Source organism: Apiospora marii (assembly GCF_038362585.1).
Source record: "Apiospora marii strain CBS 49790 chromosome Unknown utg000005l_segment0_segment0, whole genome shotgun sequence".
Taxonomy (NCBI): Eukaryota; Fungi; Ascomycota; class Sordariomycetes; order Amphisphaeriales; family Apiosporaceae; genus Apiospora; species Apiospora marii.
In genome coordinates, this window is record NW_027117377.1 from 836,333 (window position 1) to 861,115 (window position 24,783).

General features: G+C 46.7%; 8 protein-coding genes across 8 annotated transcripts; 7 read left to right on the plus strand and 1 right to left on the minus strand.

Annotated features, from left to right (window-relative positions):
• Positions 1–789: 789 nt before the first annotated feature.
• PG985_008175 (uncharacterized protein) lies at positions 790–2,535 on the plus strand (the record flags this gene model as incomplete). The annotated part of the gene is made up of 2 exons (XM_066827943.1): positions 790–1,201; positions 1,895–2,535. The coding sequence occupies 2 exons, from the start codon at positions 790–792 to the stop codon at positions 2,533–2,535; spliced, it is 1,053 nt and encodes a 350-aa protein (XP_066682855.1).
• Positions 2,536–3,304: 769 nt separating this feature from the next.
• Positions 3,305–5,511, plus strand: PG985_008176 (uncharacterized protein; the record flags this gene model as incomplete). Its single annotated transcript, XM_066827944.1, has 4 exons — positions 3,305–3,373; positions 3,441–3,602; positions 4,564–4,877; positions 5,148–5,511. 4 exons carry the CDS (start codon positions 3,305–3,307, stop codon positions 5,509–5,511), a joined length of 909 nt encoding a protein of 302 aa, XP_066682856.1.
• Positions 5,512–7,268: 1,757 nt separating this feature from the next.
• Positions 7,269–7,896, plus strand: PG985_008177 (DNA replication complex gins protein psf3; the record flags this gene model as incomplete). The annotated part of the gene is made up of 2 exons (XM_066827945.1): positions 7,269–7,310; positions 7,381–7,896. 2 exons carry the CDS (start codon positions 7,269–7,271, stop codon positions 7,894–7,896), a joined length of 558 nt encoding a protein of 185 aa, XP_066682857.1.
• Positions 7,897–8,927: 1,031 nt separating this feature from the next.
• On the plus strand, positions 8,928–11,702 carry PG985_008178 (uncharacterized protein; the record flags this gene model as incomplete). Its single annotated transcript, XM_066827946.1, has 1 exon — positions 8,928–11,702. The coding sequence occupies one exon, from the start codon at positions 8,928–8,930 to the stop codon at positions 11,700–11,702; it is 2,775 nt and encodes a 924-aa protein (XP_066682858.1).
• A 796-nt stretch (positions 11,703–12,498) lies between these two features.
• PG985_008179 (superoxide dismutase protein) lies at positions 12,499–13,304 on the plus strand (the record flags this gene model as incomplete). The annotated part of the gene is made up of 2 exons (XM_066827947.1): positions 12,499–12,634; positions 12,736–13,304. The coding sequence occupies 2 exons, from the start codon at positions 12,499–12,501 to the stop codon at positions 13,302–13,304; spliced, it is 705 nt and encodes a 234-aa protein (XP_066682859.1).
• Positions 13,305–13,619: 315 nt separating this feature from the next.
• On the minus strand, positions 13,620–15,117 carry PG985_008180 (uncharacterized protein; the record flags this gene model as incomplete). Its single annotated transcript, XM_066827948.1, has 6 exons — positions 13,620–13,694; positions 13,807–13,832; positions 13,933–14,126; positions 14,219–14,308; positions 14,393–14,718; positions 14,809–15,117. The coding sequence occupies 6 exons, from the start codon at positions 15,115–15,117 to the stop codon at positions 13,620–13,622; spliced, it is 1,020 nt and encodes a 339-aa protein (XP_066682860.1).
• Positions 15,118–15,895: 778 nt separating this feature from the next.
• PG985_008181 (uncharacterized protein) lies at positions 15,896–17,638 on the plus strand (the record flags this gene model as incomplete). Its single annotated transcript, XM_066827949.1, has 1 exon — positions 15,896–17,638. The coding sequence occupies one exon, from the start codon at positions 15,896–15,898 to the stop codon at positions 17,636–17,638; it is 1,743 nt and encodes a 580-aa protein (XP_066682861.1).
• Positions 17,639–18,443: 805 nt separating this feature from the next.
• On the plus strand, positions 18,444–20,865 carry PG985_008182 (argininosuccinate synthase; the record flags this gene model as incomplete). Its single annotated transcript, XM_066827950.1, has 11 exons — positions 18,444–18,469; positions 18,525–18,538; positions 18,624–18,664; positions 18,728–18,742; positions 18,815–19,182; positions 19,236–19,447; positions 19,488–19,665; positions 19,716–19,870; positions 19,928–20,210; positions 20,399–20,442; positions 20,579–20,865. The coding sequence occupies 11 exons, from the start codon at positions 18,444–18,446 to the stop codon at positions 20,863–20,865; spliced, it is 1,623 nt and encodes a 540-aa protein (XP_066682862.1).
• Positions 20,866–24,783: the final 3,918 nt, after the last annotated feature.

A 24,783-nucleotide genomic window follows, 5' to 3' on the forward strand; every position in this document is an offset into this window, starting at 1 on the left:
CATTACTTCTTTACCTGTCGACGGCTTGCAAAGGTATATGCTCCTGTCAGAACCCAACTTACGGCGCCAATGTAGGTTTCAAGTTGATAGATTGGTAGCAGCAGGGATGAGTGTATGAGTGGCGTTGGTGTCCCAAGGTAACCCATGAGAAAGTGTCGCAGTTTCGACGATGCGTATTCTCACATGACGGATAACACCAATACAGACTAAGGTAGCTTCGTCGACGACTGCTCAGGCATCATCTCTTAGGTTAATATGATATTTACCCAAGGGCAAGCTTTCGTTGTGTGCGAGCGATCCTTAGGAATCAGTGTGTATAGAGCCTGGGGAATGTTCAGGCACAATTTCTGACGAAGAGAGCCTGCACCCGCACATTTCAGGCAGCTTCTGCCCTTCGAGCACACATCAGTTGACACCAAGAAACTATTTATACTACCGTAACTTTCTTGCGCAACTCTTTGGAGCCTCTCCAAAGCTTTCCACCGCTAAACTCTCCTACAAAGCAACTCTTTGATTCATCGTCTCAACCACCTCATCTCGACCGACCCATCATGGCTCAGATACAAGGTGTGCTACAACCGTGCTGTCTACTTTCCGGCGGAGCCAAGGCTAATTTTTGCTTCTCGTATAGCCCCTGGAATACTTGCTCGACTGCCACTTGAGATCCGGCTCAGCATCTATGACCTGATGTTGAAACGAACGCATAGGTTCGTATGCTTCGGTACGAAACTGACCTACGTTCGCTGTATGGATCTGTCGCCCCCGAAGATCGCTTCCGTGTGTCACGAGATGCGAGTTTATGCGCAGCGAAGGTACGAGTCGTTCAGCGTGACCTGCTATAAGCTGGCCGTCAAGTGTTACCTTTACAAAGTGCAGCAGTTGCCCCTATCGCAGTACGTCAACATCAAACTCAATGAATTCGCGGCAAACGCCATCAAAAGGCGATACCCAGCCTGGTTCAGCACAGCCTACGACACCATCGAGGTCCAGCCTGGCTATGGTCACTTTGGCGACTGTTTCTATGTGTGGAAGACATTTGGTTTTGGAGACAGTGATGACTTCCTTGGGAGAAGTGGCCTGCGATGGGTGGGTGCTACAGGGGAGCTTTTGCCATCGGAGACCATTGATCACCCAGAGACCGACTTCCACCAGCTTTTGAAGACGAAACGTGATGCTACCGTCCAGGCTGCTCAACTTGCGAGTAATCGTTTGATTCTGCTGGGCTGAACAGATATTTGTTGGGAGAAAGAATGAAGCTACCCAAGAAAAAAAAGACATTACTGTCCTAGGCTGTGTCACTTGGAGGCCTGGTCTTGGGGTTTTATCCTTCATACATGTGCATGGAGAGAATACACAGGGGACGACGGGAAGGCACGAAATGGGCATTGAATTTTAGTACCTTGGACAGGGGATGGAGGGCCAGCGAATGTTTGGCTGCCCATGCCTACCGACACAATGACATATCTCTCGCATCTGTAAGTAAGCAGTACCATTCATCTACAGTCTGTAAGTGGTTAGGTTAAGCTACCTGAACCCGTGTAAAGATGGTTATCCCTTGTCGTACTATTGCTACTGAAGACCGAGACCTGGTGGTAAAAGCGGACCCAGGGGTCGACGACAGTGAGGTTTTAGACAGAAGCAAAATAAACACTAAAAATTAAAGACCTTCTCATTCAATTGAATAGTTATTGTGATCTTTTTCACGAGAACAACCTTTACCCACAACCCATCTTCTAAGAAAGAACACAACTATCACTTCACTTCGCCATGCCAGACGGTGGAAGCGCTCCTAGCAACAATGAGGTCGTGGAGATCCTCCGAGGCAAGTCACTCCAGCCCACCAGCCCCGTTCAAGGGCCGCCGAACTAATTACCACCCATCTCTTTCCTCACAGCCCCCCGAGCTCTCGACCAGTTCGTCAGATTCCCGAACCTACCCCCTGAGATCCGCATCATCATCTACGACTTGATGGTCAGACTCACCCGCGGCCCCCTGAGCCTCCTCTGCCTCCTCGAGGACTTCAACTTCATCACCGGTCTGGACCACGCTCCCCCTATCATTACCGCCGTCTGCCGCGAGATGCGGGGCCATGTGATGAGGAAGTACCAAAAAGTCTCGTTGGACTACATGGTCCTCCGCACCCCGCCCCTGCGCATGGACCTGCAGATCCTCTTCGTCCCGAACCCGTACCCGTGGCCCCTCTTCGAAGTGGCCCAGCATGCCCGATGCGAGTTTTGGTTCAGTGTCGAGTGCGACGACGTCAAGGTCGAGTTCGACCGCCGCTGGGAGTGGGCCGTCAAGGAGGTCTGGACTGACGGCCCGGGTGGTCCCTACGTCGGCCACATCAGTCAGCTTACTCGATCTACCCCCTTTCACCTGCCATCGGTCCTTAATCTGGAGATGAACGGCCTGCGCCGCCATACAATCACCAAGATCGAAGAGGCCATCCGAGACGCTCAGCGGGAGACTCAGCTTCACATGCTGGAGGGCGACACTCGTGAGGACGATGCCCGAGAGGTTGCTGAAGAGAGTTGAGTGAACAAGCGGTCGATTTAGAGGCTCCGTTCTCGGGAAGCATGAGAGTTCGCAGAGGCCTCGGAGGGCAAGCCGTGGCTAAGAACTGATTCGGAGCACTTGGTGTCCTAGCTGAGCGTCATCGGTTGCTCCCCCCGGCAAACCATAGCTATCTTGGCAGCACCTTCGCTGCCAACAGACAAAACCCCATCTCATACCCTGAATTGGAGATTAGCAGTGGCATCTGTGGATGTAGACAACGAGGACTGTAGCATAGGGATTGGAGAGACATGATAGGGTTACGATTGAGGTTGACTAAAGAATATGAATCGATTAACCCATGGCTGACGAAGCAACGTAGGGTAATACACGCACAAGGTGGAATTCATACCGCTCCGACAGCACACCCTTCGATACGTCTCACATGTCGTTGGTCAGCGTACAATTGAGCCAGGTGATAGAAAGAAAAGGTCGAGTGGTAGCAACTATCCTGGGCAGAGTAATCTCTCGTTTTCTAAGCGAAATCCAGCAACTGCGACGTCGAAAGGTATAGCAGTCTACGAGAAGAACTCCGTGTCTGTGGCTTCCCTAGCAAGAATCGTCGATCTTGGATGCCCTACTGACAGCTGAACTGGCGCCAAACCACAATCCAGGCAATAGTGCGCATCGTGCTTGGTGTTCAACAATACTATTCACACATTACAATATCTATGCGCGTCAACGTATCTGCCGTCCAAGGGCATCACTACGTATCGCACCTTCCGCAACCATCCAGGTCTGGAACAACACGATGGCGTCTATTACGGGCGATCAGATGGACGTCCTCGACAGATTGTGGGACATCTTCGAGTCGGTCACTGTAAGTCTGTGGCTTATTGCTTCGGAAGCAACATCAATACAGCCAGCTAACTTTCCTCTCACTATAGATCAGATGGTTCATGCTTACCATCCGTGCCGGATTCAAGAACATCCAAGCTGCGAAGAACCACTACGATGACATTGGAAAGTTTAAACCAAGCAAGATTGCCATCACCCGCCGCGACCTCAAGACTGTGATTGGGTTGGCGGGCATTCTGAGCAGGGTGAAGGTAAGAAGAGTCTGAACCTGATATCACCATTTGTAACAATAGACTGACAGGCTGTGACCTAGATCGATTGGAAGCGGGTCGCTGTGCGTTCCGGACTCAGGGACGAGGGAACCGCCAGAGCACATCACCACGACCTGGTCAAGCTCGAAAGCCACCCCCCCGCTTGGACTTACAAGAGGAATGCGGGCCCGCAGTTCTCGTAGTTCAAGTCCAGATATACTTCATTCCTAAACTACCTCGATGGGATAGTTGCGATAATTACGGCCGAGGGACGCTCTTCCGAATTCCCTTCCCCAACAACAACAATTCTTATACTTATTTGGCTGCTACGGGGTAGGTTTGGCACAGCTCGTGTTGATGGGACAGGATAGCTTACCGAAGATATGATAAACACGCATGCAGCGAGATGAACTGACACAGAGCGAACCTCCCTCAAGTAACCCGTGACCAACTTCACATGTAGCATCCTAAGTCAAATTTCGATCGCAGTGTAGCCTGTTGCCTGTTGCCTGTTGCCTGTTGCCTGTTGCCTGTTGCCTGCTGCCTGCTGCCTGCTGCCTGCTGCCTGCGTAGCCACTCACTGTACCAGCCCCAGTTAACTGAATCCCAAAATCGTAGCCCCACGACCTCTCGTGTTACCACTGGTTACCATGCTCAATATCATACTTGTACAATATTGCTCAACTATCAGCAATGAATCTTTTCCTTAGCGATAACTCGGCGTCTTTGTTGCCATTGGATGTCATACCAGCATTGTCACCAGGACAGAGCATTCACTTCAACCCAACCCAGCGTGAACGAAATTATCAGTCCTGTTGCTTAACAGTAGTTTGCACCGTATCCACGCTCGAATGGATTCGCCAAATATTGGCTCGCCATTTACAAGGCTACCCTACGAGGTAAGTTGTCTTGTTGTTTTGGCCACTTTGCCTCCAACACTTTAGCTGACACTTGCTATCAGGTGGCCATTATGATCATGGAGGCCGCTCTCTGCCAACCGAGACTGGTACAACCAGTGGAATATCGCAACCCCTGGTGCTACCCGACACCTCCGCCCCTTGACCACCAGCCCACCAAATACCGATACAAGATTCTGGCTAGCCAAGATCAAGCGGCCATGACCTATGGCACGACTCCTGCGGTTTTGGTCGCGGTGTCCCAGTACCTGCGAAGCCTAGCCCCGCAGCTATGGCGTATGTTTATCGGCGCGCAGACTTTCATTTTCGGGAAAAAAGCAGATGGTCTCGTATATGGCGCCGCGAGTCCTCTTCTAAGGTATTTTACATCGCAGCCCAGATGGATGCTGCCGTATTATCGACACATCGCCGCTGGCCACGCTTCCGAAGTTTTCTATTGCTTTGAAATCGAACCCATTGGAACTCTGAGTCCCAGATCAAATCTGCGGCATGCCAGAACCTTCCTCAGCCTCTTGTCTCCGGATGTCCGCCTCACGGCGATGATGGTTTTGCCATATTTGAGCTCGCCATCCTGTTACAGCGACTTGGGAGGGGGGCCGGAGAGGGTTCCCGAATTTTATTTGAGCAGAGCCGTGAAATTCCTTGATGCCATCCGCCGGGACGTGGCGCGCCGTCCACTAGACGACGACCTCTCGGTCTTGAACATGGCAGGATACGAAGTGGCCCTCCAGAGTGGCCCCAACACGGAGCACTTTGCGCTGGGCTACGGCGCCCTGCCGCCATGCCTGTCTGATCTCCCCACGCTCCCGTCCGTTCCTCGGGCCCTCAAGGCACTCCACGCGTTCGACGAGACCCTGGCCTCGAGGCGCCAGTACCTTATGGAGAACCATGTCGAGCCTCTTCGTAGCTCGGAAGATGATATCCGAGAAGCCTACCTGGCCAGCGGCCTTGTGCCGAGTGATCTCGACTCTTCGCTACGAAGGCCGGCATGACTTTACATACGAGATAGGCAGAGAAACAGCAACAAGAAAAAAGCAGGAATGGTCTGCTTTGACTGCATATGTCCTGCAGAGTTACCTGTGCCGGTTCCATTTTCTTTAGGATTGATATGGGGTTTGTTGGGAACACTGCTCGCATCTTGCAACGTAGCCTCAACAGGAACCGATGCTGTATCAGATGAACTATTGTCCAGAAGACCATAAAGTGTGTACACAATGTGATATTCTGCCAGCGCCCACAGGTGGTCGGTGGATGGGCAAACGAGGGAGGCTTGCAATGATCGTAGTTGTGGTGATTGCTATGTGATGTAGGAGTGAGTTCCCTGGCAAGGTTGTAATGTGTTTTGCCTTGTCGATGGATTGCCGACGAGCAAGCATAAGGTAGGCCCAGATGGAAAGTCACGCAACATGTTCGGTGGCAGGGGAGCAGTAAAGATGTTCAAATCGGTTCTGACCTATGGTAAAAATTGCTTCTCGAAGTGAGAAAATTGTTGCAGCATGCTGGAAGCCGTGTCTGCAAGGTTGCAAACTGGTACTGTAACCCGGATCGTGAAGCAACTACCTGCCATAATTCGCCTGCGATTGGCGCTCCGGTCGAATCAACCGACTCTGCCTGGTAGGTGATGAAGTTCGAAACGCAGATTTGAGGTAGATATCGCAATGCATAGGGTAACGGACACACGAGCCAGGCAAGCATGCAATCTTAGCTAGGTATGAGAGAAGAGTTTGCTGCTCTGCGTCGTTTCGCAAAATGTGGTAAACGGTGCTGGCCTGCGCCGCAAAGGGCCATAAGAGCATGGAACATGGGGAAAATGAATCATCCAGGCCTGGAATCGACCAAAATCCAAATGTGCATCTTGTCGATGGCCAGGGCTTGGATATGGACAGCGAAGACATGCACAAGATCGCGTACGCATGACGCCGTTTGGTGATCTGAACTTGGACTGCTGGTGGAGGAAAGCAGAATGGAATCAGTTAACAGCCCTACGTATGTAATTACAGACGAGCAGTAACGGCACTACCGCCAGTACCAGTAGATAGTATCCCAGGATGTAAAAGCCTCGGGCTGGAAGTAGTCATGGTGGTAGCATCTCGTCTGTTTGTCGTGGTCAGTCATCATGTCAGTAAGATTGACGAGCCTTCGCACCCTACATAATCACCGCCAGCAAGACGAGTACTTGAGCAAACATCACCACAGTAGAGAAGCTTTCTTCTTCATTGACGATGCGCGAAGCACCAGATCAAGATGAAAAAAGAGTGTGACATCAAAAATTCCACCGAATACGATCCCGAAGGATAGTATAGGAAGAGAGAACGCCGCGCTGTGCAATGCAGGTTCCTCAACCTGGCCCAGGGAATGCTTGATCTCCCCGAGCCCCAGCAAGGTAAGTATGAAGAAGAAAAGGAAAGGAAAGAAAATTGAAATGGTGGGAGGGAGGACGGGAATTTATACCCTTCCAGAGTGGGTCCCCGGCTGCCTGGAGGGCTGGCTGATTTCGAAGATGCCTAAGGTGGCCAATCAGATGCCTGAGGTGCCTGGATTCACAGGCAGATTAGGCCTGAGCTGCCTAAGCCGCCTACTGGCACTCACCCCCACCTGCCTTAATTGAATTCAACGCCTAGGAGACGCGAGGTAGTTGACAATCGCGTCGACCCCACCAAGGAAGGTGCTGGCCTTGGATTGTATCACGGCGGCTTTGCTATTGTTAGCTTTGCGATGTGGTTGCCAGTCAATCTGCAAAGCCGCGGAGATGTCATACTACGACCTTGACGCCATCCTCACTGATGCGGAGGTACGTATTTTCCATAGAATATCACATGATGAACTCTCGTCAAACCTTCCAAGCTAACATCCGAATCCAGAAAGTGCCCTGCAAATTCGAGCTCGACGTCCCCGACCTGGGCTACCTCGACAACAACCCCTCGCAGGCCCTGAAGGCCCAGACGCCCGTGTCGCTACCGCTATGGCTGGCTGAGCTGCTGGCGCTGTCGAGCCGGACGCAGTCGTCGAACCCGGAGGACTCGGCGCCCTTCCTGACGCTCGAGATGCCCAAGGCCCTGTCCAACGAGGTCGTCTCGGCCCTCAAGGCCGACCCGCGCGCCGTCGCCCTCCGCGACCAGACCCACAACATGTACGGCCTCGCGACCCGCATGCTCGACCTCTTCGAGGAGCCCGAGCTGTGCGCCGTCCTGCGCCGCACCTTTGTCACGCGCGCCGCCGAGACCGCCCTGCACGCCCGCAAGGCCGGCGCCACCGACGACGTCGTCCGCGGCGAGGGGTTCCTCAGCGGGCTGGAGGAGTGGGAGCGCTCGCTGTTCCGCCGCGCCCATGACGGCAACAAGGCTTGCAAGGAGTGGATGGAGGGCGTCAAGAAATGAAGGAGGCGAGAGTGAATGCTTGATCAAGAATGCGTACCAACGCCGCGCTGACCTACTTATATTAGAGTACTACACGGGAGGGTAAACTACTTGGGCGCAAGCTTACATCCCAACTGTTTGGTCTGCGAGTTGGTGGTTGGGGGGACCTGGCACATGAAATGTGTTTCTGCTATACCCGCTTTGCATATATTCTTGAAGCATTTTCTGCCCGAGGCATCAACCCATTATATAGAGAAGGCGGAGGTAACGAGACCACGATGAATGAACGATATATTAAGGGACCCCTTTGCAGGTTCACATGACTAGGGAGACTGTTCCAAACTCGTGGTGGTTTCATTTAATCGATCATGATTGCACACACGTATATACTTGAGCGTGGTCTTGTTTGCCTCCTACCGGTAGTTTGCGACATACTGGGCCTGTCGAGAAAGATGTACGTTTGAGTATGCTGTCCGTCGATAATATTTGCGGTGCCTTCTCAATACGTGCTTCGACAAGTGGCAATTACCCTTGGGGTGGTTTAGGTTTTTGAGTGCCATCTGAAGTACAACTTCCATTTCCATTCACCCATATTGTTGCTACGTGAAGCTATCTTATTCCGGTCAGATCTGGTCCATGGTTATTTCCACTTCCAACTCGACCTTCCGTGTTGCGTTGCTGGTTGTGATATTGCTGGTTAGCGTCAGCTAAGCAGTTACCGGCCACTATCAGTAGAGCTAATAAAACATCGCCCTAGTTACTCCGTACTCCGTAAGTTTTTCAATAGCTCAAAAAACCATGAGTGAGTTTAATATCAAGAAGAACCGATATACAAACCTCCGTTACTGTGTGTTCGGAGTTACCATTGCTGGCCCATGGGATTTAAAGCCCACCCCACCAGGCTGCAAACCACCGTACTTTTTTGTTGCATCATATCGTAGATCGCCGATAAGATAAGAGCTTTCGCGCAGCAACCGCGATTACCTAGGCACCCTCGCGATTGATTCCTCCTTAGGACAGCAGCAACCGAATTCGTTCAATCATCCACAACCATGTCGCATGACACAGGCAATATCTCCAAGGCCGACGCCGCCGCCTACTCATCTTCTGATTCGGACGAAAGCGCGAACGACGATTTTACCGATTTCAATCCACGGAAACGCCGCCGCACCGGCCACAATGCGAAAGACAGCGCTGCTTTGGGCATTTTCGGGTCCGACAGCGAAGATGACGGTCCTGGGCGCCGGTGGAAGGGCAAGAAAGACTTGCGGCACAAAGGCATGTCCTTCGTGTCTGGTGGCAAAGAAAAGCTGGACGAGGAAGACGAAGAAGATGACGAATACGCGGAGCCCGGCCGATTTGGCGTCGGCTCCAAGGGTGCTGTCCCCGAGGACGACGACGAAGAAGACGATGATGAGGAGGACGACGTCGCCATGGGCGGCGTAGGGCTAGGCTTTCGCCCGTCTGCACCAACAGAAGCGGCCGCGGCCACGGCTCCGACCTCTACCGCACGCACATCTTTCGTGAAACCCAAATACGACGGAAGCACGCCCTTGGGCAAAGGATTTGTCCCGTCTTCGGCAACGGAGCCGGTATTGAAGCAAGGTCTCAAAGATGTGCCTCTGGCAGCATCAAATACCCCTAAGCCCAGCGCCTTCAGCAAGAGCGGTGGCGGCGGGAAAGCCATGTCCTTTGCCGCCCGCATGATGGCAAAGATGGGCTATGTCGAAGGCACGGGTCTGGGTGCTGAAGGACAAGGTCGAAACGTCATCATCGAGCCGACTCTTCGACCGCAAGGCGCCGGTTTGGGTGCGGTAAAGGAGAAGTCCAAACAGGAGAAAGAAGAAGAGAAACGTCAAAAGCGGATGCGCGGCGAGGAGGTCGTCGATTCTGAAGAGGAGGAAAAGAAGAGGAAACGCGAGAGGAAGAAGAAGCGCGCCCAAGGCTTGGATAGCGGAACGGCCAGCGGTGGCAGTACCCCACGACGCCCAAAGACCAAATATGTCACCGTCAACGATATGAAGAAGGCCGCCCCGGGCTTGCATATTCCGGATGCCTTCGCCCCCATCCTCGACATGACTGGGCCGGGCCACAAGATGTTGACGTCTGGCTCCGGCCTTCTGACCCCTACTGCTGGCACAGAGACCGTGGAGCAAACTGAAGCGAGGAAACTGGCCGGCAGAGCACAGCGAGATCTCACGGCATTTGTCGAAGAGTGGAAAACCCTCGAGGAGAGGAAGGCTTGGTTGGACATGGAGACGTACCAACGCCAACAGGAACTTGACGAAACTCAAGCCGCGTTCGGAAAACTCCAGGTCTTTGCCTCAGTTCTCGACGAAATCACGCAAGCTGCCGCGGATAAAGAATGGGATCCAGTTATCAACGGACTCAGGAAAGCCGAAGCGGAGGGAAGTGCGAACAACGACGAACTGGCCGGGATCGCTGTCGCAGCCATTCACCCATTCCTGCGAGAAGCTGTCAACGGGTGGCAGCCTCTGGAGGATCCCAAGCTTGGGAACTTTGCTACCGACCTTATGGATATTCAGGGCGTCCTTGGCCTGAAGAAACAAGCAACGAACGGCAAGGCGGTTGCTAAGTGGGAGCAACAGGAAGTGGACGGCACCTATCGACATCATCAAAAGTCGACAACACCCTACGAAAGTATGATCTTCAAGCTGCTGTTCCCCAAGTTGGTTACCGCAGTTTCACAGCAATGGGATGTGTACAACCCGGCATCTTTACTGGCGATCTTTGAGAAGTGGGACGGGCTCTTCCCAGGCTTTGTTCGCTCACAGCTACTGGAGCAAGTCGTTCGCCGCCTGGATGAGGCAATCAGTGCTTGGAAGCCCCGAAAGAAACAGCATAACCTTCCGCATCTTTGGGTCTTCCCTTGGTTGCAACATCTTCCAGTTCACCACTTGGAACCGAAAGGAACCGGTTTGGTGGCAGACATTCGGCGCAAATTCCGACAACTCATTGATGTCTGGGAATTTGACCGTGGCGTGGTTCCCGGCCTCAAACATTGGAAGGATGTTTTCCGGCCGAGCAAATCCCAGGACCAGTGGAAGCCGCTTGTCATGCATCACATTATTCCCAGCATGGCCAAGTACTTGCGGACGAACTTCCGCGTGGACCCGTCTGATCAAAACCCCTATATACCTATGCTGGAAGGCATCATGAAATGGACGGACATCATTGCGCCGTCCATGATTGCTGAAGTCATTGTTGCCGAGGTCTTCCCCATGTGGCACGAAGTGCTTTATCAGTGGCTTACAACCGACGAAGCCGACCACGATGAGATTGCAACATGGTACCAATCGTGGCAAGAGGACATTCTACCGGACTTGGCATCTCAAGAAAGCATCATGGCAGAATTCAACAAGGGCCTGGTGATGCTGGAGAAGGCGGTGGAGCTTGGGGCCGACGTGCAAGCCAAGCTGCCGCGGCCCGATGGTAAGCCCGCACACCAGCCCAAATCACGCTCCCACCACAACAAACCTCGGGCCGATTCGAGCAAAGCCTCCGTGCCCGAAGTGGCTGCTGCTGCTGCGGAGCCGGCGGAGAAGACGTTTCGACAGGAGATCGAGGACTGGTGCAACGAAAACGATCTCCGGTTCATTCCCATGCCCAAGAGCACCGACCAGGGCGAGAAGTACATGCGCATTACGGCCCGCATGGACGGCAAGGGTGGTTTCCTGGCTTACTTCCAGAAGGGGGCGGACCTGCTGGTGGTGGAGCGGCGGAAGAAGGACGATATTATTATGCGAAGAGGCCAGCCGGAACAGTGGGAACATGTGTCGGGCGATTTGCTGGCAGAGGTGGAATAAATAGGCGGACTGGCCGGGATGCAGTACCTGAGACAATACCAGTGGAATATATCAGCACTCCCGAGGGCGAGGAGTTTTAGAGATGGTATGCATTTGTTAATACCCACGCTGCCACGTGTGCAAGCAGGCGTCTCTATAGGAGAGTGTATAAGATAATCATGTTGCGGCAGTACCGGATACACTTGCACAGAACATATTGACTAGTGCGGCGGTTCAAGGGAGCTTGCTGCTTAAGACGTTGCGGGCACTAAACGATGGCGGGGTTCGGGTTCCAGCTATTTTTGGTGACATACTGATTCTCAGGTAGTACATATGTAATAAGCAAACAACTATATCCTGCCGTTCCGGGCTGCTCAGCAGGCTTCCGCCTTATTTTTACGACATGAAAAGTGACAGCATCCATAGAAAATGCCAATAACCGTGTGTTAGGTGAGGATCAACAGCATCCAACTTGATGCAGCACTCGGCATATGGGGCTGACAGGGGGGGTTACTGCTTAGAGTGCCGCTGAGAGGAGCCCCCAAGCGCATGCATGACGAAAGAATGAATGGACCGAACAGTCTAGCTCCGAAGCCGAGCACTTCCGACTCGACCAAGATAAAGAGCTTTATCGAAGCTCCCACCCTCCCCTCCAAAATGTTAACCTGCCGTCTCTATTGACATCATAAACCTAGGACTGCTTGCTACAAAAACATCCAACCAACAACACCAACAAATCAAGTCGCACGACACACACCTCAACTTCTTCAATTGATATTCGAAAACCCCTCCCAGACAGAGACAACAGACTATCACAATGCCGATCCGCATGCCCACTACCACCGCCCGCACAGCCGGTCTGGCTGTCCGCGGAGCTATGGGAGCTCGTCCCGCCAGCGCTGCCGGTGCCCTCACATTCGCCCGCGGCAAGGCGACACTGCCTGATCTCTCCTGTAAGTAGTACAATAACCATTGGTTTCAATTGGTTGCGAACGGCCGGAAACATGGTGTTTCTTTACGAAATGAAGTGTACTGACCCTGATGCCAACCACAGACGACTACGGCGCTCTCGAGCCTCACATCAGCGGCAAGATCATGGAGATCCACCACAAGGGCCACCACCAGACCTACGTGACCAACCTCAACAACACGATCGAGGCGCTGGGCGAGGCCAAGGAGAAGGGCGACACCTTCAAGGCGGCGGCCATGGCGCCCGCCCTCAACTTCAACGGCGGCGGCCACGTCAACCACAGCCTGTTCTGGGAGAACCTGGCGCCCGCCAACAAGGACGGCGGCGGCGAGCCCGAGGGCGCCCTGAAGAAGGCCATTGAGCGCGACTTTGGCAGCTTCGACACGCTCAAGACGCAGATCAACACGGCCCTGGCCGGCATCCAGGGCAGCGGCTGGGCCTGGCTCGCCAAGGACAAGACGGCCGGCACCCTGCAGGTCATCACCCGCCCCAACCAGGACCCCGTCACCGGCAACTACGTGCCCCTCATGGGCATCGACGCCTGGGAGCACGCCTACTACCTCCAGTACCAGAACAAGAAGGCCGAGTACTTCAAGGCCATCTGGAACGTCATCAACTGGAAGAAGGTCGGCGAGCGTCTGGACAAGGCTTAAATCAAGCCCGTAATGAGTAATAAGAGAAGAAAAATGAAATGTATAGTAGTTAGTTGTGTGGAGGAGAGCGAATGAAGCAGTCGAATTTGCCCCGTTATGATGATGCGTCGAGCAGTTTTTCCTACTACCGATGTCTGTTTGCTGTGAGATAGGTAGTCAATGAGATTATGATCAAGCAACCTTGATGTCTAAGGCGTCTATCAGCTGCCGTATGCTTAATTTAGTTGTGACAGGTTCACTTGACGTGACATGCTCCGTCAACCCCATCGCAGTTTCTCCCTCTCCTCATCTCTCGTCCTTTCTCCCCAGGACTGGCTAGTCGTCTTTCTTCTCGGCATATCCGGGAGGTATCGGGTTATAGAGAAGAGCTAGCAAGATGCCGCTGATGGCCTAGTTCGGAATGCGCATTATATCAGCCCTCTGTTCTGTTTCTAGTACCCGTTCTCTGGTAGTTGGTGTGGAATTGAGGGACACGATGATGGGGGAATCAGAAAACACTTACAGGAGCCACCCACCATACCCATTGCTCTAAAAGATTTTCGGCATTTCACGTCAGTCCTTATTCTCCTCTTGGCAGCAGCAGGCAGCAAAGAAAGGGGCAAGGAGAGAGGGAGAAGATGACGCTCACTTGACCAGTCGCCCGAGGCGACCGCCATCCCGAAGCAGCGCGCCGGGTTCATGGTGGCGCCGCTGTAGCCGGGTGCCGTCCCAGTCGTTACGAAGTTGACCATGCCGAAGCACAAGCCCACCAGGATGGGGCCCAGGGCCGGGCCGAACATCTGCGCTTGTCGGGGGTCGAGGCCGACGCCGAAGGATAGGTATCTGAAGTAAGGCGTCAGGGGCCGAGAGTCCTGGATGGAACTCGCGGGGCAGTCCCCTATATAACGACAGGGGGGAGGGAGGGGTGAGCTTACAGCAGGATGAAGCCGCAGGCTATGTCTGTGAGGAGTACTTGGCCCGTGGATATGCCGGCCGGGTCATAGAAGCAGCCGCCACCGTGCAATCTGGAGTCGTCGTCAGTGTCCTTCCATTCTGACCCCGTCGTGTTTCCCCAGTTCCTCCTCTCTGCCGTTCTCATGCGTACTCACCTAGCCGCCTTCTCATGCCCCCACGAGCCCACCAAGAACCCGCCCGCCAGCGCGGCGCCTGCAGTCTGCGCAACTATGTACAGCACGGCGCGCGGCACGGGGCATAGCCCGCACAGCATCGTGGTCCACGTGATCAGGGGGTTGATGTGCCCGCCCGTTGCGGGCGCCGTCGCGAGGATCAGCGTGCTCAGCATCACGGCCGTCCAGATGCCGATGACGGCCCCGGTCCCCAGAGAACTCGCCGAGGCGGAAAAAGAGTTGGCCAGGGTGCCGCCGAACTGGGCGCTGAGGTAGGTGGTGCTGAAGCTGGCTACGGCTTCTACGATCTGCGTGTGTGTGTTGTCAGTGCTTGGTGCTGTGTGGTAAGGGGCAGTAAAGGGTGGCTCTAGGATCCATGGGAATGGATGGATACGCACAGCAGCCTTCCAGAGGTAAGGCTCCGTCCACCCGTCGACGAAGTAGGACCGTCGCCGGTACCACGGCCGGATCGGGACGGCGATGCCCGGGCGCGCGTTCCGGGCGAAGGAGCCTGTAAAGTCCATGCCGTTGGTTTCGAGCGCCCGCGGTGCCAGTTTGTCCTTGCTGTTGTGAGGGCCACCATCGCCAGCTGAACCATTTGCCTCTGCCGAAGGCCTCCTATGCGCGCCTGGGCTTACGTCTCGTTTCATCGTGCCGGTCTCGAGATGTGCTTCTGCTACGTTGTTGCTAGTATGCTGGGTGGCCATTGTACACCCTTGGTCGCAGTCGTTGTAAGCAGATCATGGCCCATGTTTGTTATGTACACATCACGCATATTTACACTCTCCCAGCCGATGAAGGGGGCGTCGTTCGCTGGCTTTCTAACAAATCATCCGACAAGCCCATAACTAATGGATCTGGCCAATCAAAGGCTATTTCCAAGCCGCTGCAAGTATATTACATTGGCGCCGGCGCGAAGTCAACTACTGCATTAGCGAGCAATTGCTAAGCCAATGACACACAAGTGAGGTATGATCTCAGTGCTGGTTTTGGCAAGGAGATGGTATATCAATTCATAAGCTTCTAGAACGATGCTGGTATAGTAATAGACTTTCCTTGAGCACTACTGATTTTGCCATTACTTGGCGCCGTGGTGCAGATTAGTCACCAGCCGCCGGACTTGGGCAATGGAAGTCGCAATAACCCGGAGCCAGGGCAATTTCCGGGGCCATAGACACCATCGCTATGGTCAATACCGGAGCATGATGATGCACGATGAGATCCAGCAGATGGGGGAAGCACCTCAAGAATATGAAGTCAGAGTGAGTCACCGGCCCGCAGAAGCAGGCAGGTCACACCGGTCATGTCAGCTTTGTCCAATAAGGCCGCGACCCCAACCACCCGGAAGGATAATCTTCCCTCTTCGGTCATACTATACAACTGTCAAGCTGAAATGGACTATATATAGTCTTAATCCTGTAAATTTGGAATAAATATATACAGTTAGTTCAAGGGATGGGTTTATATCTCGAGCAACCTATAGATATGACTGAATTGCAGGCCTGTCCGAGCGAGGTGCTCGACCTCGTTATCGAGCAGCTCGTCATTGTCATTGGTATTCAGAAGGCGGTTCTTTTACGGACCGTCAGCCGAGCTTTTGATGCTGCCATCCGGCACGCTATCACTGTCCACCAGGTCGTCGACTTGGATGACCCTGCCACACCCTGCCTTGCGAACCGGATGCGCCCCGAACTCCGGGGACAGATCATTGCAGCCAAGTCGCGCTCTACCACGGCCACACCAGCCAGAGTCCAAAGCTATGTCTCGGTTGTCTCCAGAGTCAATCAAATGCTAGACAAACTCCTGGACGAAGAAGACCAGGAACTGCGGAGGCGCCGACACGAGGCTATTGCGCAGGCAGTCATACCTGTGCGAGATGTAGATCCCGAGACCGACGACGAGGAAGACTGCGTCTGGGAGGAAATCCGCAATATGGTCGGCAGAGACCCTCCCAGGGACGACGTTCAGGTCGAGGCACAGAATCTTCTCAGCGGCGCCGTCATTGCGGGCAACCTGCCGCTCCTCAAGGCATTGCTTCAACAACACCCCAATGAGCGCTTCCCTTCCAGCCTGGCAGGCGTGAACGGCTCGACACCGTACTTCCCTACCCTCTTGCGCCTTGCGATCACGTGGGGACACGTCGAGGTCGTGCGCCATCTATTGAGTTGCGGTGCGCTTATTGACCCGAACTCCAGGACCTGGCGTGCAAGATGTTCACCCTGCAGCCAGGAAGACTGGCCTGCACATCATGACAAAGATTTGCATAACGCAATCGACTGCATCTGGACAAAAAGCGGATCTTCCTCTTCCAAAGCCCTCTATGATGCTGTTCGTTATGGCCAAGGGGACATTATTCGGCTCTTGCTCCGTCCCGAGCACCGCCTCCTACCCCTGTCCAGTATGGTGTACATGAGCGCCATCCAGGCCGGCGCCCAAGCCGGAAGGCCCGACCTCATCGATGCTCTCTTGGAAATGATAGGGAGACAACTCTCGGACTTCGCCGGGCTCGACACCGAGCTGCTATGGTCCGCGGTGCAGAATGGGCACCAGGACCTCGTTCGTAAGCTTCTTGACGCCGGCGCAGTGATCAACGCCATTCCGGACGGGCTCCTGCTCTGCCAACGCCAATACTATGGCGCGCTGCCGATAGCCGCATCACGGGGGGGCATCGACATGGTCCGCCTCCTCCTCGAGAGAGGGGCTGACGTGAACAAGGGCAGGCCGCGCAAGCCTGGCCACCTGCCCATCCAGATCGCCGCGCGTTCCGGTCACGAGGAGGTGGTCCAGCTGCTCCTCGGCCACGGCGCAGACTCTCGGGCGGCCGTCCTCGCTGCGGCCGAAGGTGGCCAGCCGCGGGTGCTCCAGGCTTTGCTGGGCAGGTATCCAGGTCTGCTCCGCGGCGGTGTCAGCGGCGAGGGAGGAGAAACAGGTGAGGATGGGACGTCGTGGCTGGCTCAGGAAGCACTGCGGAGGGCGCTGAAAACCGGGAACCTGACGTTTCTGGCTATCCTGGTGAAGGAAGCCAGTGTCGACAAGCCTGGCCGGTCTCTGCAATTCGAGATGAAAAAGACGTACCCGTGGGTGGCCAGGTACCTAACATCACTCGGCGTGGAGGAAACAGAGAGTGACGATCACGATAATGGGGGACCAGCCTTCGATGAAACTGAGCACGAGGTCAGAGGTGTGTGCGTCTCCGAACGCACATGGGAATGGGTCAGCAAGTACTAGTGTGGTTTTCTATAGACTGAATGCAGTGCTGGCCACGCTCCGTCGTAATCAAGTAGATCGCGGGATCCTCCTCGACAGCATCATCGGCATGTTGGAGGGCTTGCTGCGAGATCATTGGCCAACACGGATATCCGGTCTGCGTCTTCAACGACGCGACATCAGCCCAAAGCCGCCATCATTCCCATCGTACTCACCAATGCCGTTGGCATGGCTATCGCCCTCACAGCCATGGTCTACTGCTTCTCCGATGCTCCATTGGCGACAACGGCAAGTGATTCCATCGCGGTCGAGTCACAAGAGATGCTGCTGATGTAGGCAGTTGGCCGTTTAGTACTACAGTCACAATCGCAGTAGTTAGCGCGTCCTAATCAGGGGACTCTGCTCTTTTCTGATGTAAGGTGGGGGGACTTCCCCACGAGTTGCTCATTTTCCGCTAGAGTTTTTAGATCGAGACCGGAGCTTTCAGTGGGCGCCCTCGTAGGGCGCCGTACCAAGCGTATCACAGCAGCTAGCATAGCACCACAATCTGCATGAGACCCTGCCTCCGATCGGACTTTAAAGTGACTCTATCTATCTCTCATACGCTGCCGCTGGAATTGAGAGGCTTGGAAGCTGTCCCTCACCGCCTTGGCGGGGTGGCAGAAAAACACCGTCATAAAAACATTATCTCGCCCGACACAGTCATGGCAGAACACCCCGCCATAAAGTAATAATATCCTCTCGAGACACCACGACCTCACACACCCCACATCTCCCTTCATAGTCCCCCAACTCAAGCTTCGCAACAGCAATTGCAATCGCAAACATGTCTGCCGACAAACGAGTCTGCCTGTAAGAGATTCCTGATACTCGTCCAAACCAGAAACTTAGCTAATATTGCCTCCAGCGCCTACTCTGGAGGTACGCTTTCCAAAAGCTGCCCCTCCGGCCGATGCTTCGGCCGATGGACCCCTTGCGATAGACCTTAATTGCTAATCTACCGCAGGTCTTGATACCTCGACAATCCTCAAATGGCTGATTCTTGAGGTAAACATCTCTGCTCAGTCTCGTATTCAAATTGGATTGCTTTGCTAACGTGTTCTATTACAGGGTTACTCCGTCGTCGTATGTGCCCTATATCCAGTCTCATTTCGGAGACCGATCTCGGACCCCAATGCTAATATGGGCCTCCTCTAGTGCTTCCTCGCCGATTTGGGCCAGGAGGAAGACTTCGCTGCAGTCGAGAAGAAGGCGCTGGCTCTCGGTGCTGAGCGCATGGTTATCGACAACCTGCAGCAAGAGTTCGTCGACGAGCTCATCTTCCGCGCCATCCAGTGCAACGCCATTTACGAGGATCGTTACCTCCTCGGAACCAGTCTTGCCCGCCCAGTCATTGCTCGGGCACAGGTCCAAGCTGCTCACAAGTACAACTGCAAGATCCTCAGCCACGGTTGCACAGGCAAGGGCAATGACCAGGTCCGCTTCGAGCTGGCCTGGAAGGCATGCGATCCTAGCCTCTCCGTCATCGCTCCTTGGAGGATGCCGTCTTTCTTCAACCGCTTCGCGTGAGTGCTCATCGTGGCAGCTTGCTCGATAAACTTTACTAACATGATAATAGGGGCCGACAAGACCTTCTCAACTTCGCCGCCGAGAACAACATCCCCGTCTCGTCCACTCCCAAGGCTCCTTGGTCGCAGGATGATAACCTGGCACACTGCAGCTACGAAAGTGGAATCCTGGAGAAGCCAGACATGCCCGCGCCTAAGGATGTCTGGACCCGAACCGTTGGTGCGTACAGTCATATTGCACCCGATCCAAATGGGTCTCAGTGTATGTGCTGTGGAGATTGACTAACACATGTGGTATGTAGATCCTCTCGAGGCGCCCGATGTCCCGACCAAGTTCTCCGTCACGTTCAAGGAGGGCATCCCCGTCAAGCTGGAGGTGGAGGGTGGTGAGACCGTTACTGGCTCGCTCGAGCTCTTCAAGGCTCTCAACGACATCGCTGGCCGCAACGGTGTCGGACGGATAGACATCGTTGAATCTCGGTTTGTATCCTTGTCCTTGCTCTCTTACTCTTGTGCTAATAACCCAATAGCTTCATCGGACTCAAGTCCCGGGGCTGCTACGACTCCCCGGCCATGACCGTCCTCCGTCTCGCACACGTTGACATCGAGGGCATGACCCTTGACTCCAAGGTCAAGCAAATCATGGCCTACATTGGAAACGAATGGTCCCAGTGCCTCTACAATGGTATGATAACCACCCATGATGCTCTATTACTAGAGATTCCATTCTGACATGATTTAGGCATGTACTTCTCCCCGGAGCGTGAACTCCTGGAGAACTCCATTGAATTCAGCCAGAAGCACGTCGCTGGCAAGGTTAACATGATGGTCTACAAGGGCGCAGCCCACGTCCTGTCCCGGTCTGCACCGGAGAGCAACCTGTACAGTGAGGAGCAGGCTAGCATGGACACTCTCGAGGGCTTCAGCCCCGAGGATACCAGTGGCTTCATTGCCATCCAGGCCATCCGACTGGAGAAGTATGGCGCGGCCAAGATCCAGCACGGTGAACCCCTGGCTCGGAGCTCGTAGGAGTTACGCTACCTTAGTGAGAAAAGGAAAAGACACTAGGTGGAGTAAAAGGTAGAATACTACTATCTCCTTGTAAAATTACAATACAACAAAGGGCTTGAAAGCCCAATGGCAACTGATGCCATTGACAACATCAACATTTACCACTATAGTAGTGATTCCAGGGCTGTGATACGGTATATAGAACGTCGTGCTTCCTCGCCCGGGTCGAGGAAAAACCACGTCACTGTAAGCAGGCTGTCAGATTACAGTTATACAGGGGTAGGCCCAAGTCTACATCCTACCCTACTCCTTCCCCGCCCTGCTTGAATCACCCCATCGACACGCGTTACTTCACAGTTCTTTGTGCTACCATCTCTCGCAGTTGCTACTTGGACCTTCCTTCAAGACCGTTACTCTTATACATCCGCCTTCCAGCTCACCCTGGATTTGGCGAACGTTGCCCCGGCCAAGAACCTTGTGGGCTGGGGGTCTAACGCCATCTTGAACTTCGCCCGCGATCTACGCAAGACTGGATCTAAGCTTCTTGTCGAGGACGACTTTACAGCCGTATTTGGACGGGCCAGAGTCGACGACACGATGCGTGCTATATTTAAGAAGAATGTCCTGCGCGAGGGCTTCATCCAGGATATGCACCCTGGTGGTAGTTAGATCGGGCTGGCATATGGGACTGGTCCCAGTGTGCAGCATACGGTCTACGCTAAGGACCACGCCCATCTTGATACCTTCATCCAGCTTTCCATGCTTTCTTAGTTCCACGGCAGGCCCGAGCTAGTTTAAGTTATGGCTAGATAGATCGCGCGAAGCCACCGCGAGCGATATCCTTAGTGTCACTTAGACCTCGGCTTTAAAGGGGTAAAAAGATATTAATTATAAAATGTTATTAAAATTATTTAAATATAATTATAAAAAAAAATATTTTATAATATTAATAAATTTTATTATTAAAATAAATTTAAATTGAAATAAAGTTAAATTAATAATAAAATTTATATTTATATTTAAATTTTAATTCTAAATTAAATTTTATTTTATTTTAAAAACATTAAATTTTAAATATATTATTATAATAATTTATAATAAAATAATTAATATAAATAAAACTTATTTATATTAAATAATATAATAGAATTATTTATTTATATAATATATTTAAAGTTTTAAATAAATTTCAATTATAAATAGAAAATTATTAAAAAGTTATATAATTAATAAAATATAATAAAAAAATATTTTAAAAAATGTATAATTAAATATTAATTTAGTTAATTAAAAAAGTTATAATATAAATTATTTTATATATAATTATTATATTTAAGAAATAAATAAAAATAAATTATTAAAAAAAAGATTAATTTTTAAATTAAAATTCTTTTAATACTAGATAAATTTAAATATTTAAAAAATATATATTAAAAAATAAAATATATTAAATTTTATAATATATAGAATAAAATTATAATATAATAATATAAGAAATATTATAATTTTTTTTAGAAAATAAATAACATTTTAAATAATATTAAAAATATTAAATTTTAAAAAATAATTAATTAAAATAAATATAAAAGATATATTAAATATTAAAAGAAATTAATATTATTAAAAAAATTGATAATTAATAATAATTATGATAATAATAATTAAATATTTTATAAAATAAAAATATATTTTATAAAATATACTAAATAATATAAAAGAAAATTATTAAAATAAATAGTATTAATTTCAAATTTTATAATATATTATATCTAATAATATTTTTAATTTTATTAAAAGATTTTTTTATTATATTACATTTATTATTAATTTTAAATAAGAATTTTTATAATAAATAATATATTATAAATTAAAAAATTTTATTATATAATTTTTAATTTTTAATTATTATTTAAAATTTAATTAATATTTAATATTATTAATTATTACTTTTTTATAAATATAATTTAATTTAAATTTATTAAATAATTAAATTTTTAATAAAAAATTTAATTATTTATTTTTATTAAAAATATAAATTATTTATTATTATACTTTAAATATTTATTTTTATTAATTTATTAAAAAATATCTTAAATAATTTAAAAAAATTATATACTTTTTATAAATTCATTTTTTAATAAATATCAAATTTAATTATTTTTTTAAAAAATTATAAAATAAAGAAAAAATTATTTATTTTAATTTTTAATATTAAAATAAATTTATTAATTATATTATTATAATATATTTTAATATAAAATATTTCTTTTAATTATAATTTTATAAAAGAAATTTATTTTTTAATATAAATAATATATATATAAAATAATAATAATAATAATAATTATATATTATTATTATTAAAATATTTATTAAAAATATTTTTTTAAATTATTATATAAAAGCTTTTTATAAATTAATATTTTTTTATTTTTTTAATTTTTTTTTAATATATATTATATATAATCAATATAATTAATAAATATTAAGCCCCTTTTTTATTAAAACCTTTAATTATAATTATTTATTATTTTTTTTAATATAAGGTTTAAAATAAACCTAAAACTTATAATAACTTTATATTTAATTATTAAAAAAGGAATTATTATATTTATTTATATTATATAAGTTTAAAATTTATTAAAAATTATTTATATTAAATAATAAAACTTTTAAAATTAATATATATAAATATCGATTTTATATAAATTTTTAAAGAAAACTTTTAAAAATAAATATAAATTCTTATAATAAACGTTTTTTAAAACTTATAATTTATTTCTCCTTTTTATTAAATATATATTACTATTTCTTATTTAACTTTAACCTTTTATATATTATTATATATTTATAATATTATCTATATTATAATAATTATTAATAATAATAATAATATTATATTATATATATTTATAAAGGACGCTTTTAATAATTTTAATAAAGTTAACGTTATTATATTAATAATTAAATTTTAATTTCTTAAAAAGTTTTATTTTTATAATTATTATATCACCTTTAATAAATTTAATTTTAAAATATTCGAAATCGCATTTAATAATATACCTTTTAAATCATTATAATATATAACTTTTTATATATATAACTTATATATTATATATAAAGTATATAACGGCGAAAATCGCTATTAAAATTATTAAATAATAAAAAATATATTTATATATATATAAAATAAAAATAAAGCTTTGAAAACTATAAAACTTTTAAATAAATTTAACGAAAATCGATATAATAAAATCGCGAATTAATTTAATTAATTAAAAAGAAAAAGCCATTATTAATAAATAAGAAATAAATCGAATTTAATAAATAATATTTTAATAAATATATTATTATTATTTTATTATTAATAAGTTATTATATAATTAATTAATTTATATATTTATTTAATTTAATTTATTATATAAAAAATAATAAACTTTATATAAATGTTTTTTAATATAAATAATAAATTAATATTCTTTATAAAACAGATATTTCTAAAATTACTTTATTCTATTTAAAAATATATTAATTTATATTTATTTAATATAAAAATTTACCTATATTTAATTATTTAAATTATTATTTTATTATTAATTATTTTTAATATTTTATAATTATTTATAATATTTTAATTTATAATTAAAATATTTATATTATTAATTTAAATTATAATGAATTAATAAATATTATTTTATAAATTATTTATAAATTATTTAATAATATACTTTATAATATACTTTATAAAATATTAATATTAATATTAATATTAATATTAATAATAAGGGTTATTTTTAAAACTTTTATAATTATTATATTAATTATATATATTATAAAACTACTTTCCATTAAAATACTATTAAATAATATATATTATAAAAAAATTATAATAATAATAATAATAATAAACTATAAAATTTTTTATAATTTTAAATAATTTAAATATTATATAATAATCCTTTAAATTATTTAAAACTTAAAAAATAATATATATTAAAAAGTTATAATAAATAAAATAATTAATAAATTTATTAAAATTTATATTATTAAATACTTTAAAAATATTTAATATTAATAATATAATTATTAAAATTTATATTATTAAATACTTTAAAAATATTTAATATTAATAATATAATTATTAAATATTTCTTTTTATTAATAAAGTTATAAGTTTTATAAATATATTTTAAAAGAATATAAATAATATATTTAATAAATTTTATAATAAAGAATAAAAACTTTTAATATAATAATATATTTATTTTATAATATTTAATTTTAAAACTTTATTAACGGTTTTTATAAAAGTAATTAATTTAAAAAAATTAATTAATAATAAATAATAAAGTTTATAATAAAAACTATATTTTTAATAATAATTTAAAAAGTTTTTATAATTAAATATATTATAATATATATTTATTTATTAATAAATCGACTATAAATTATAAATATTTAAAAAAAAAAATAAAATTAAAATTTATTTATTAATATATTTTATTATAATTTTTAAAGAAATTTAAAAGGTATTATATTATTTATAATTTAATATTTTATAAATAAATTTATAAATATTATATTATA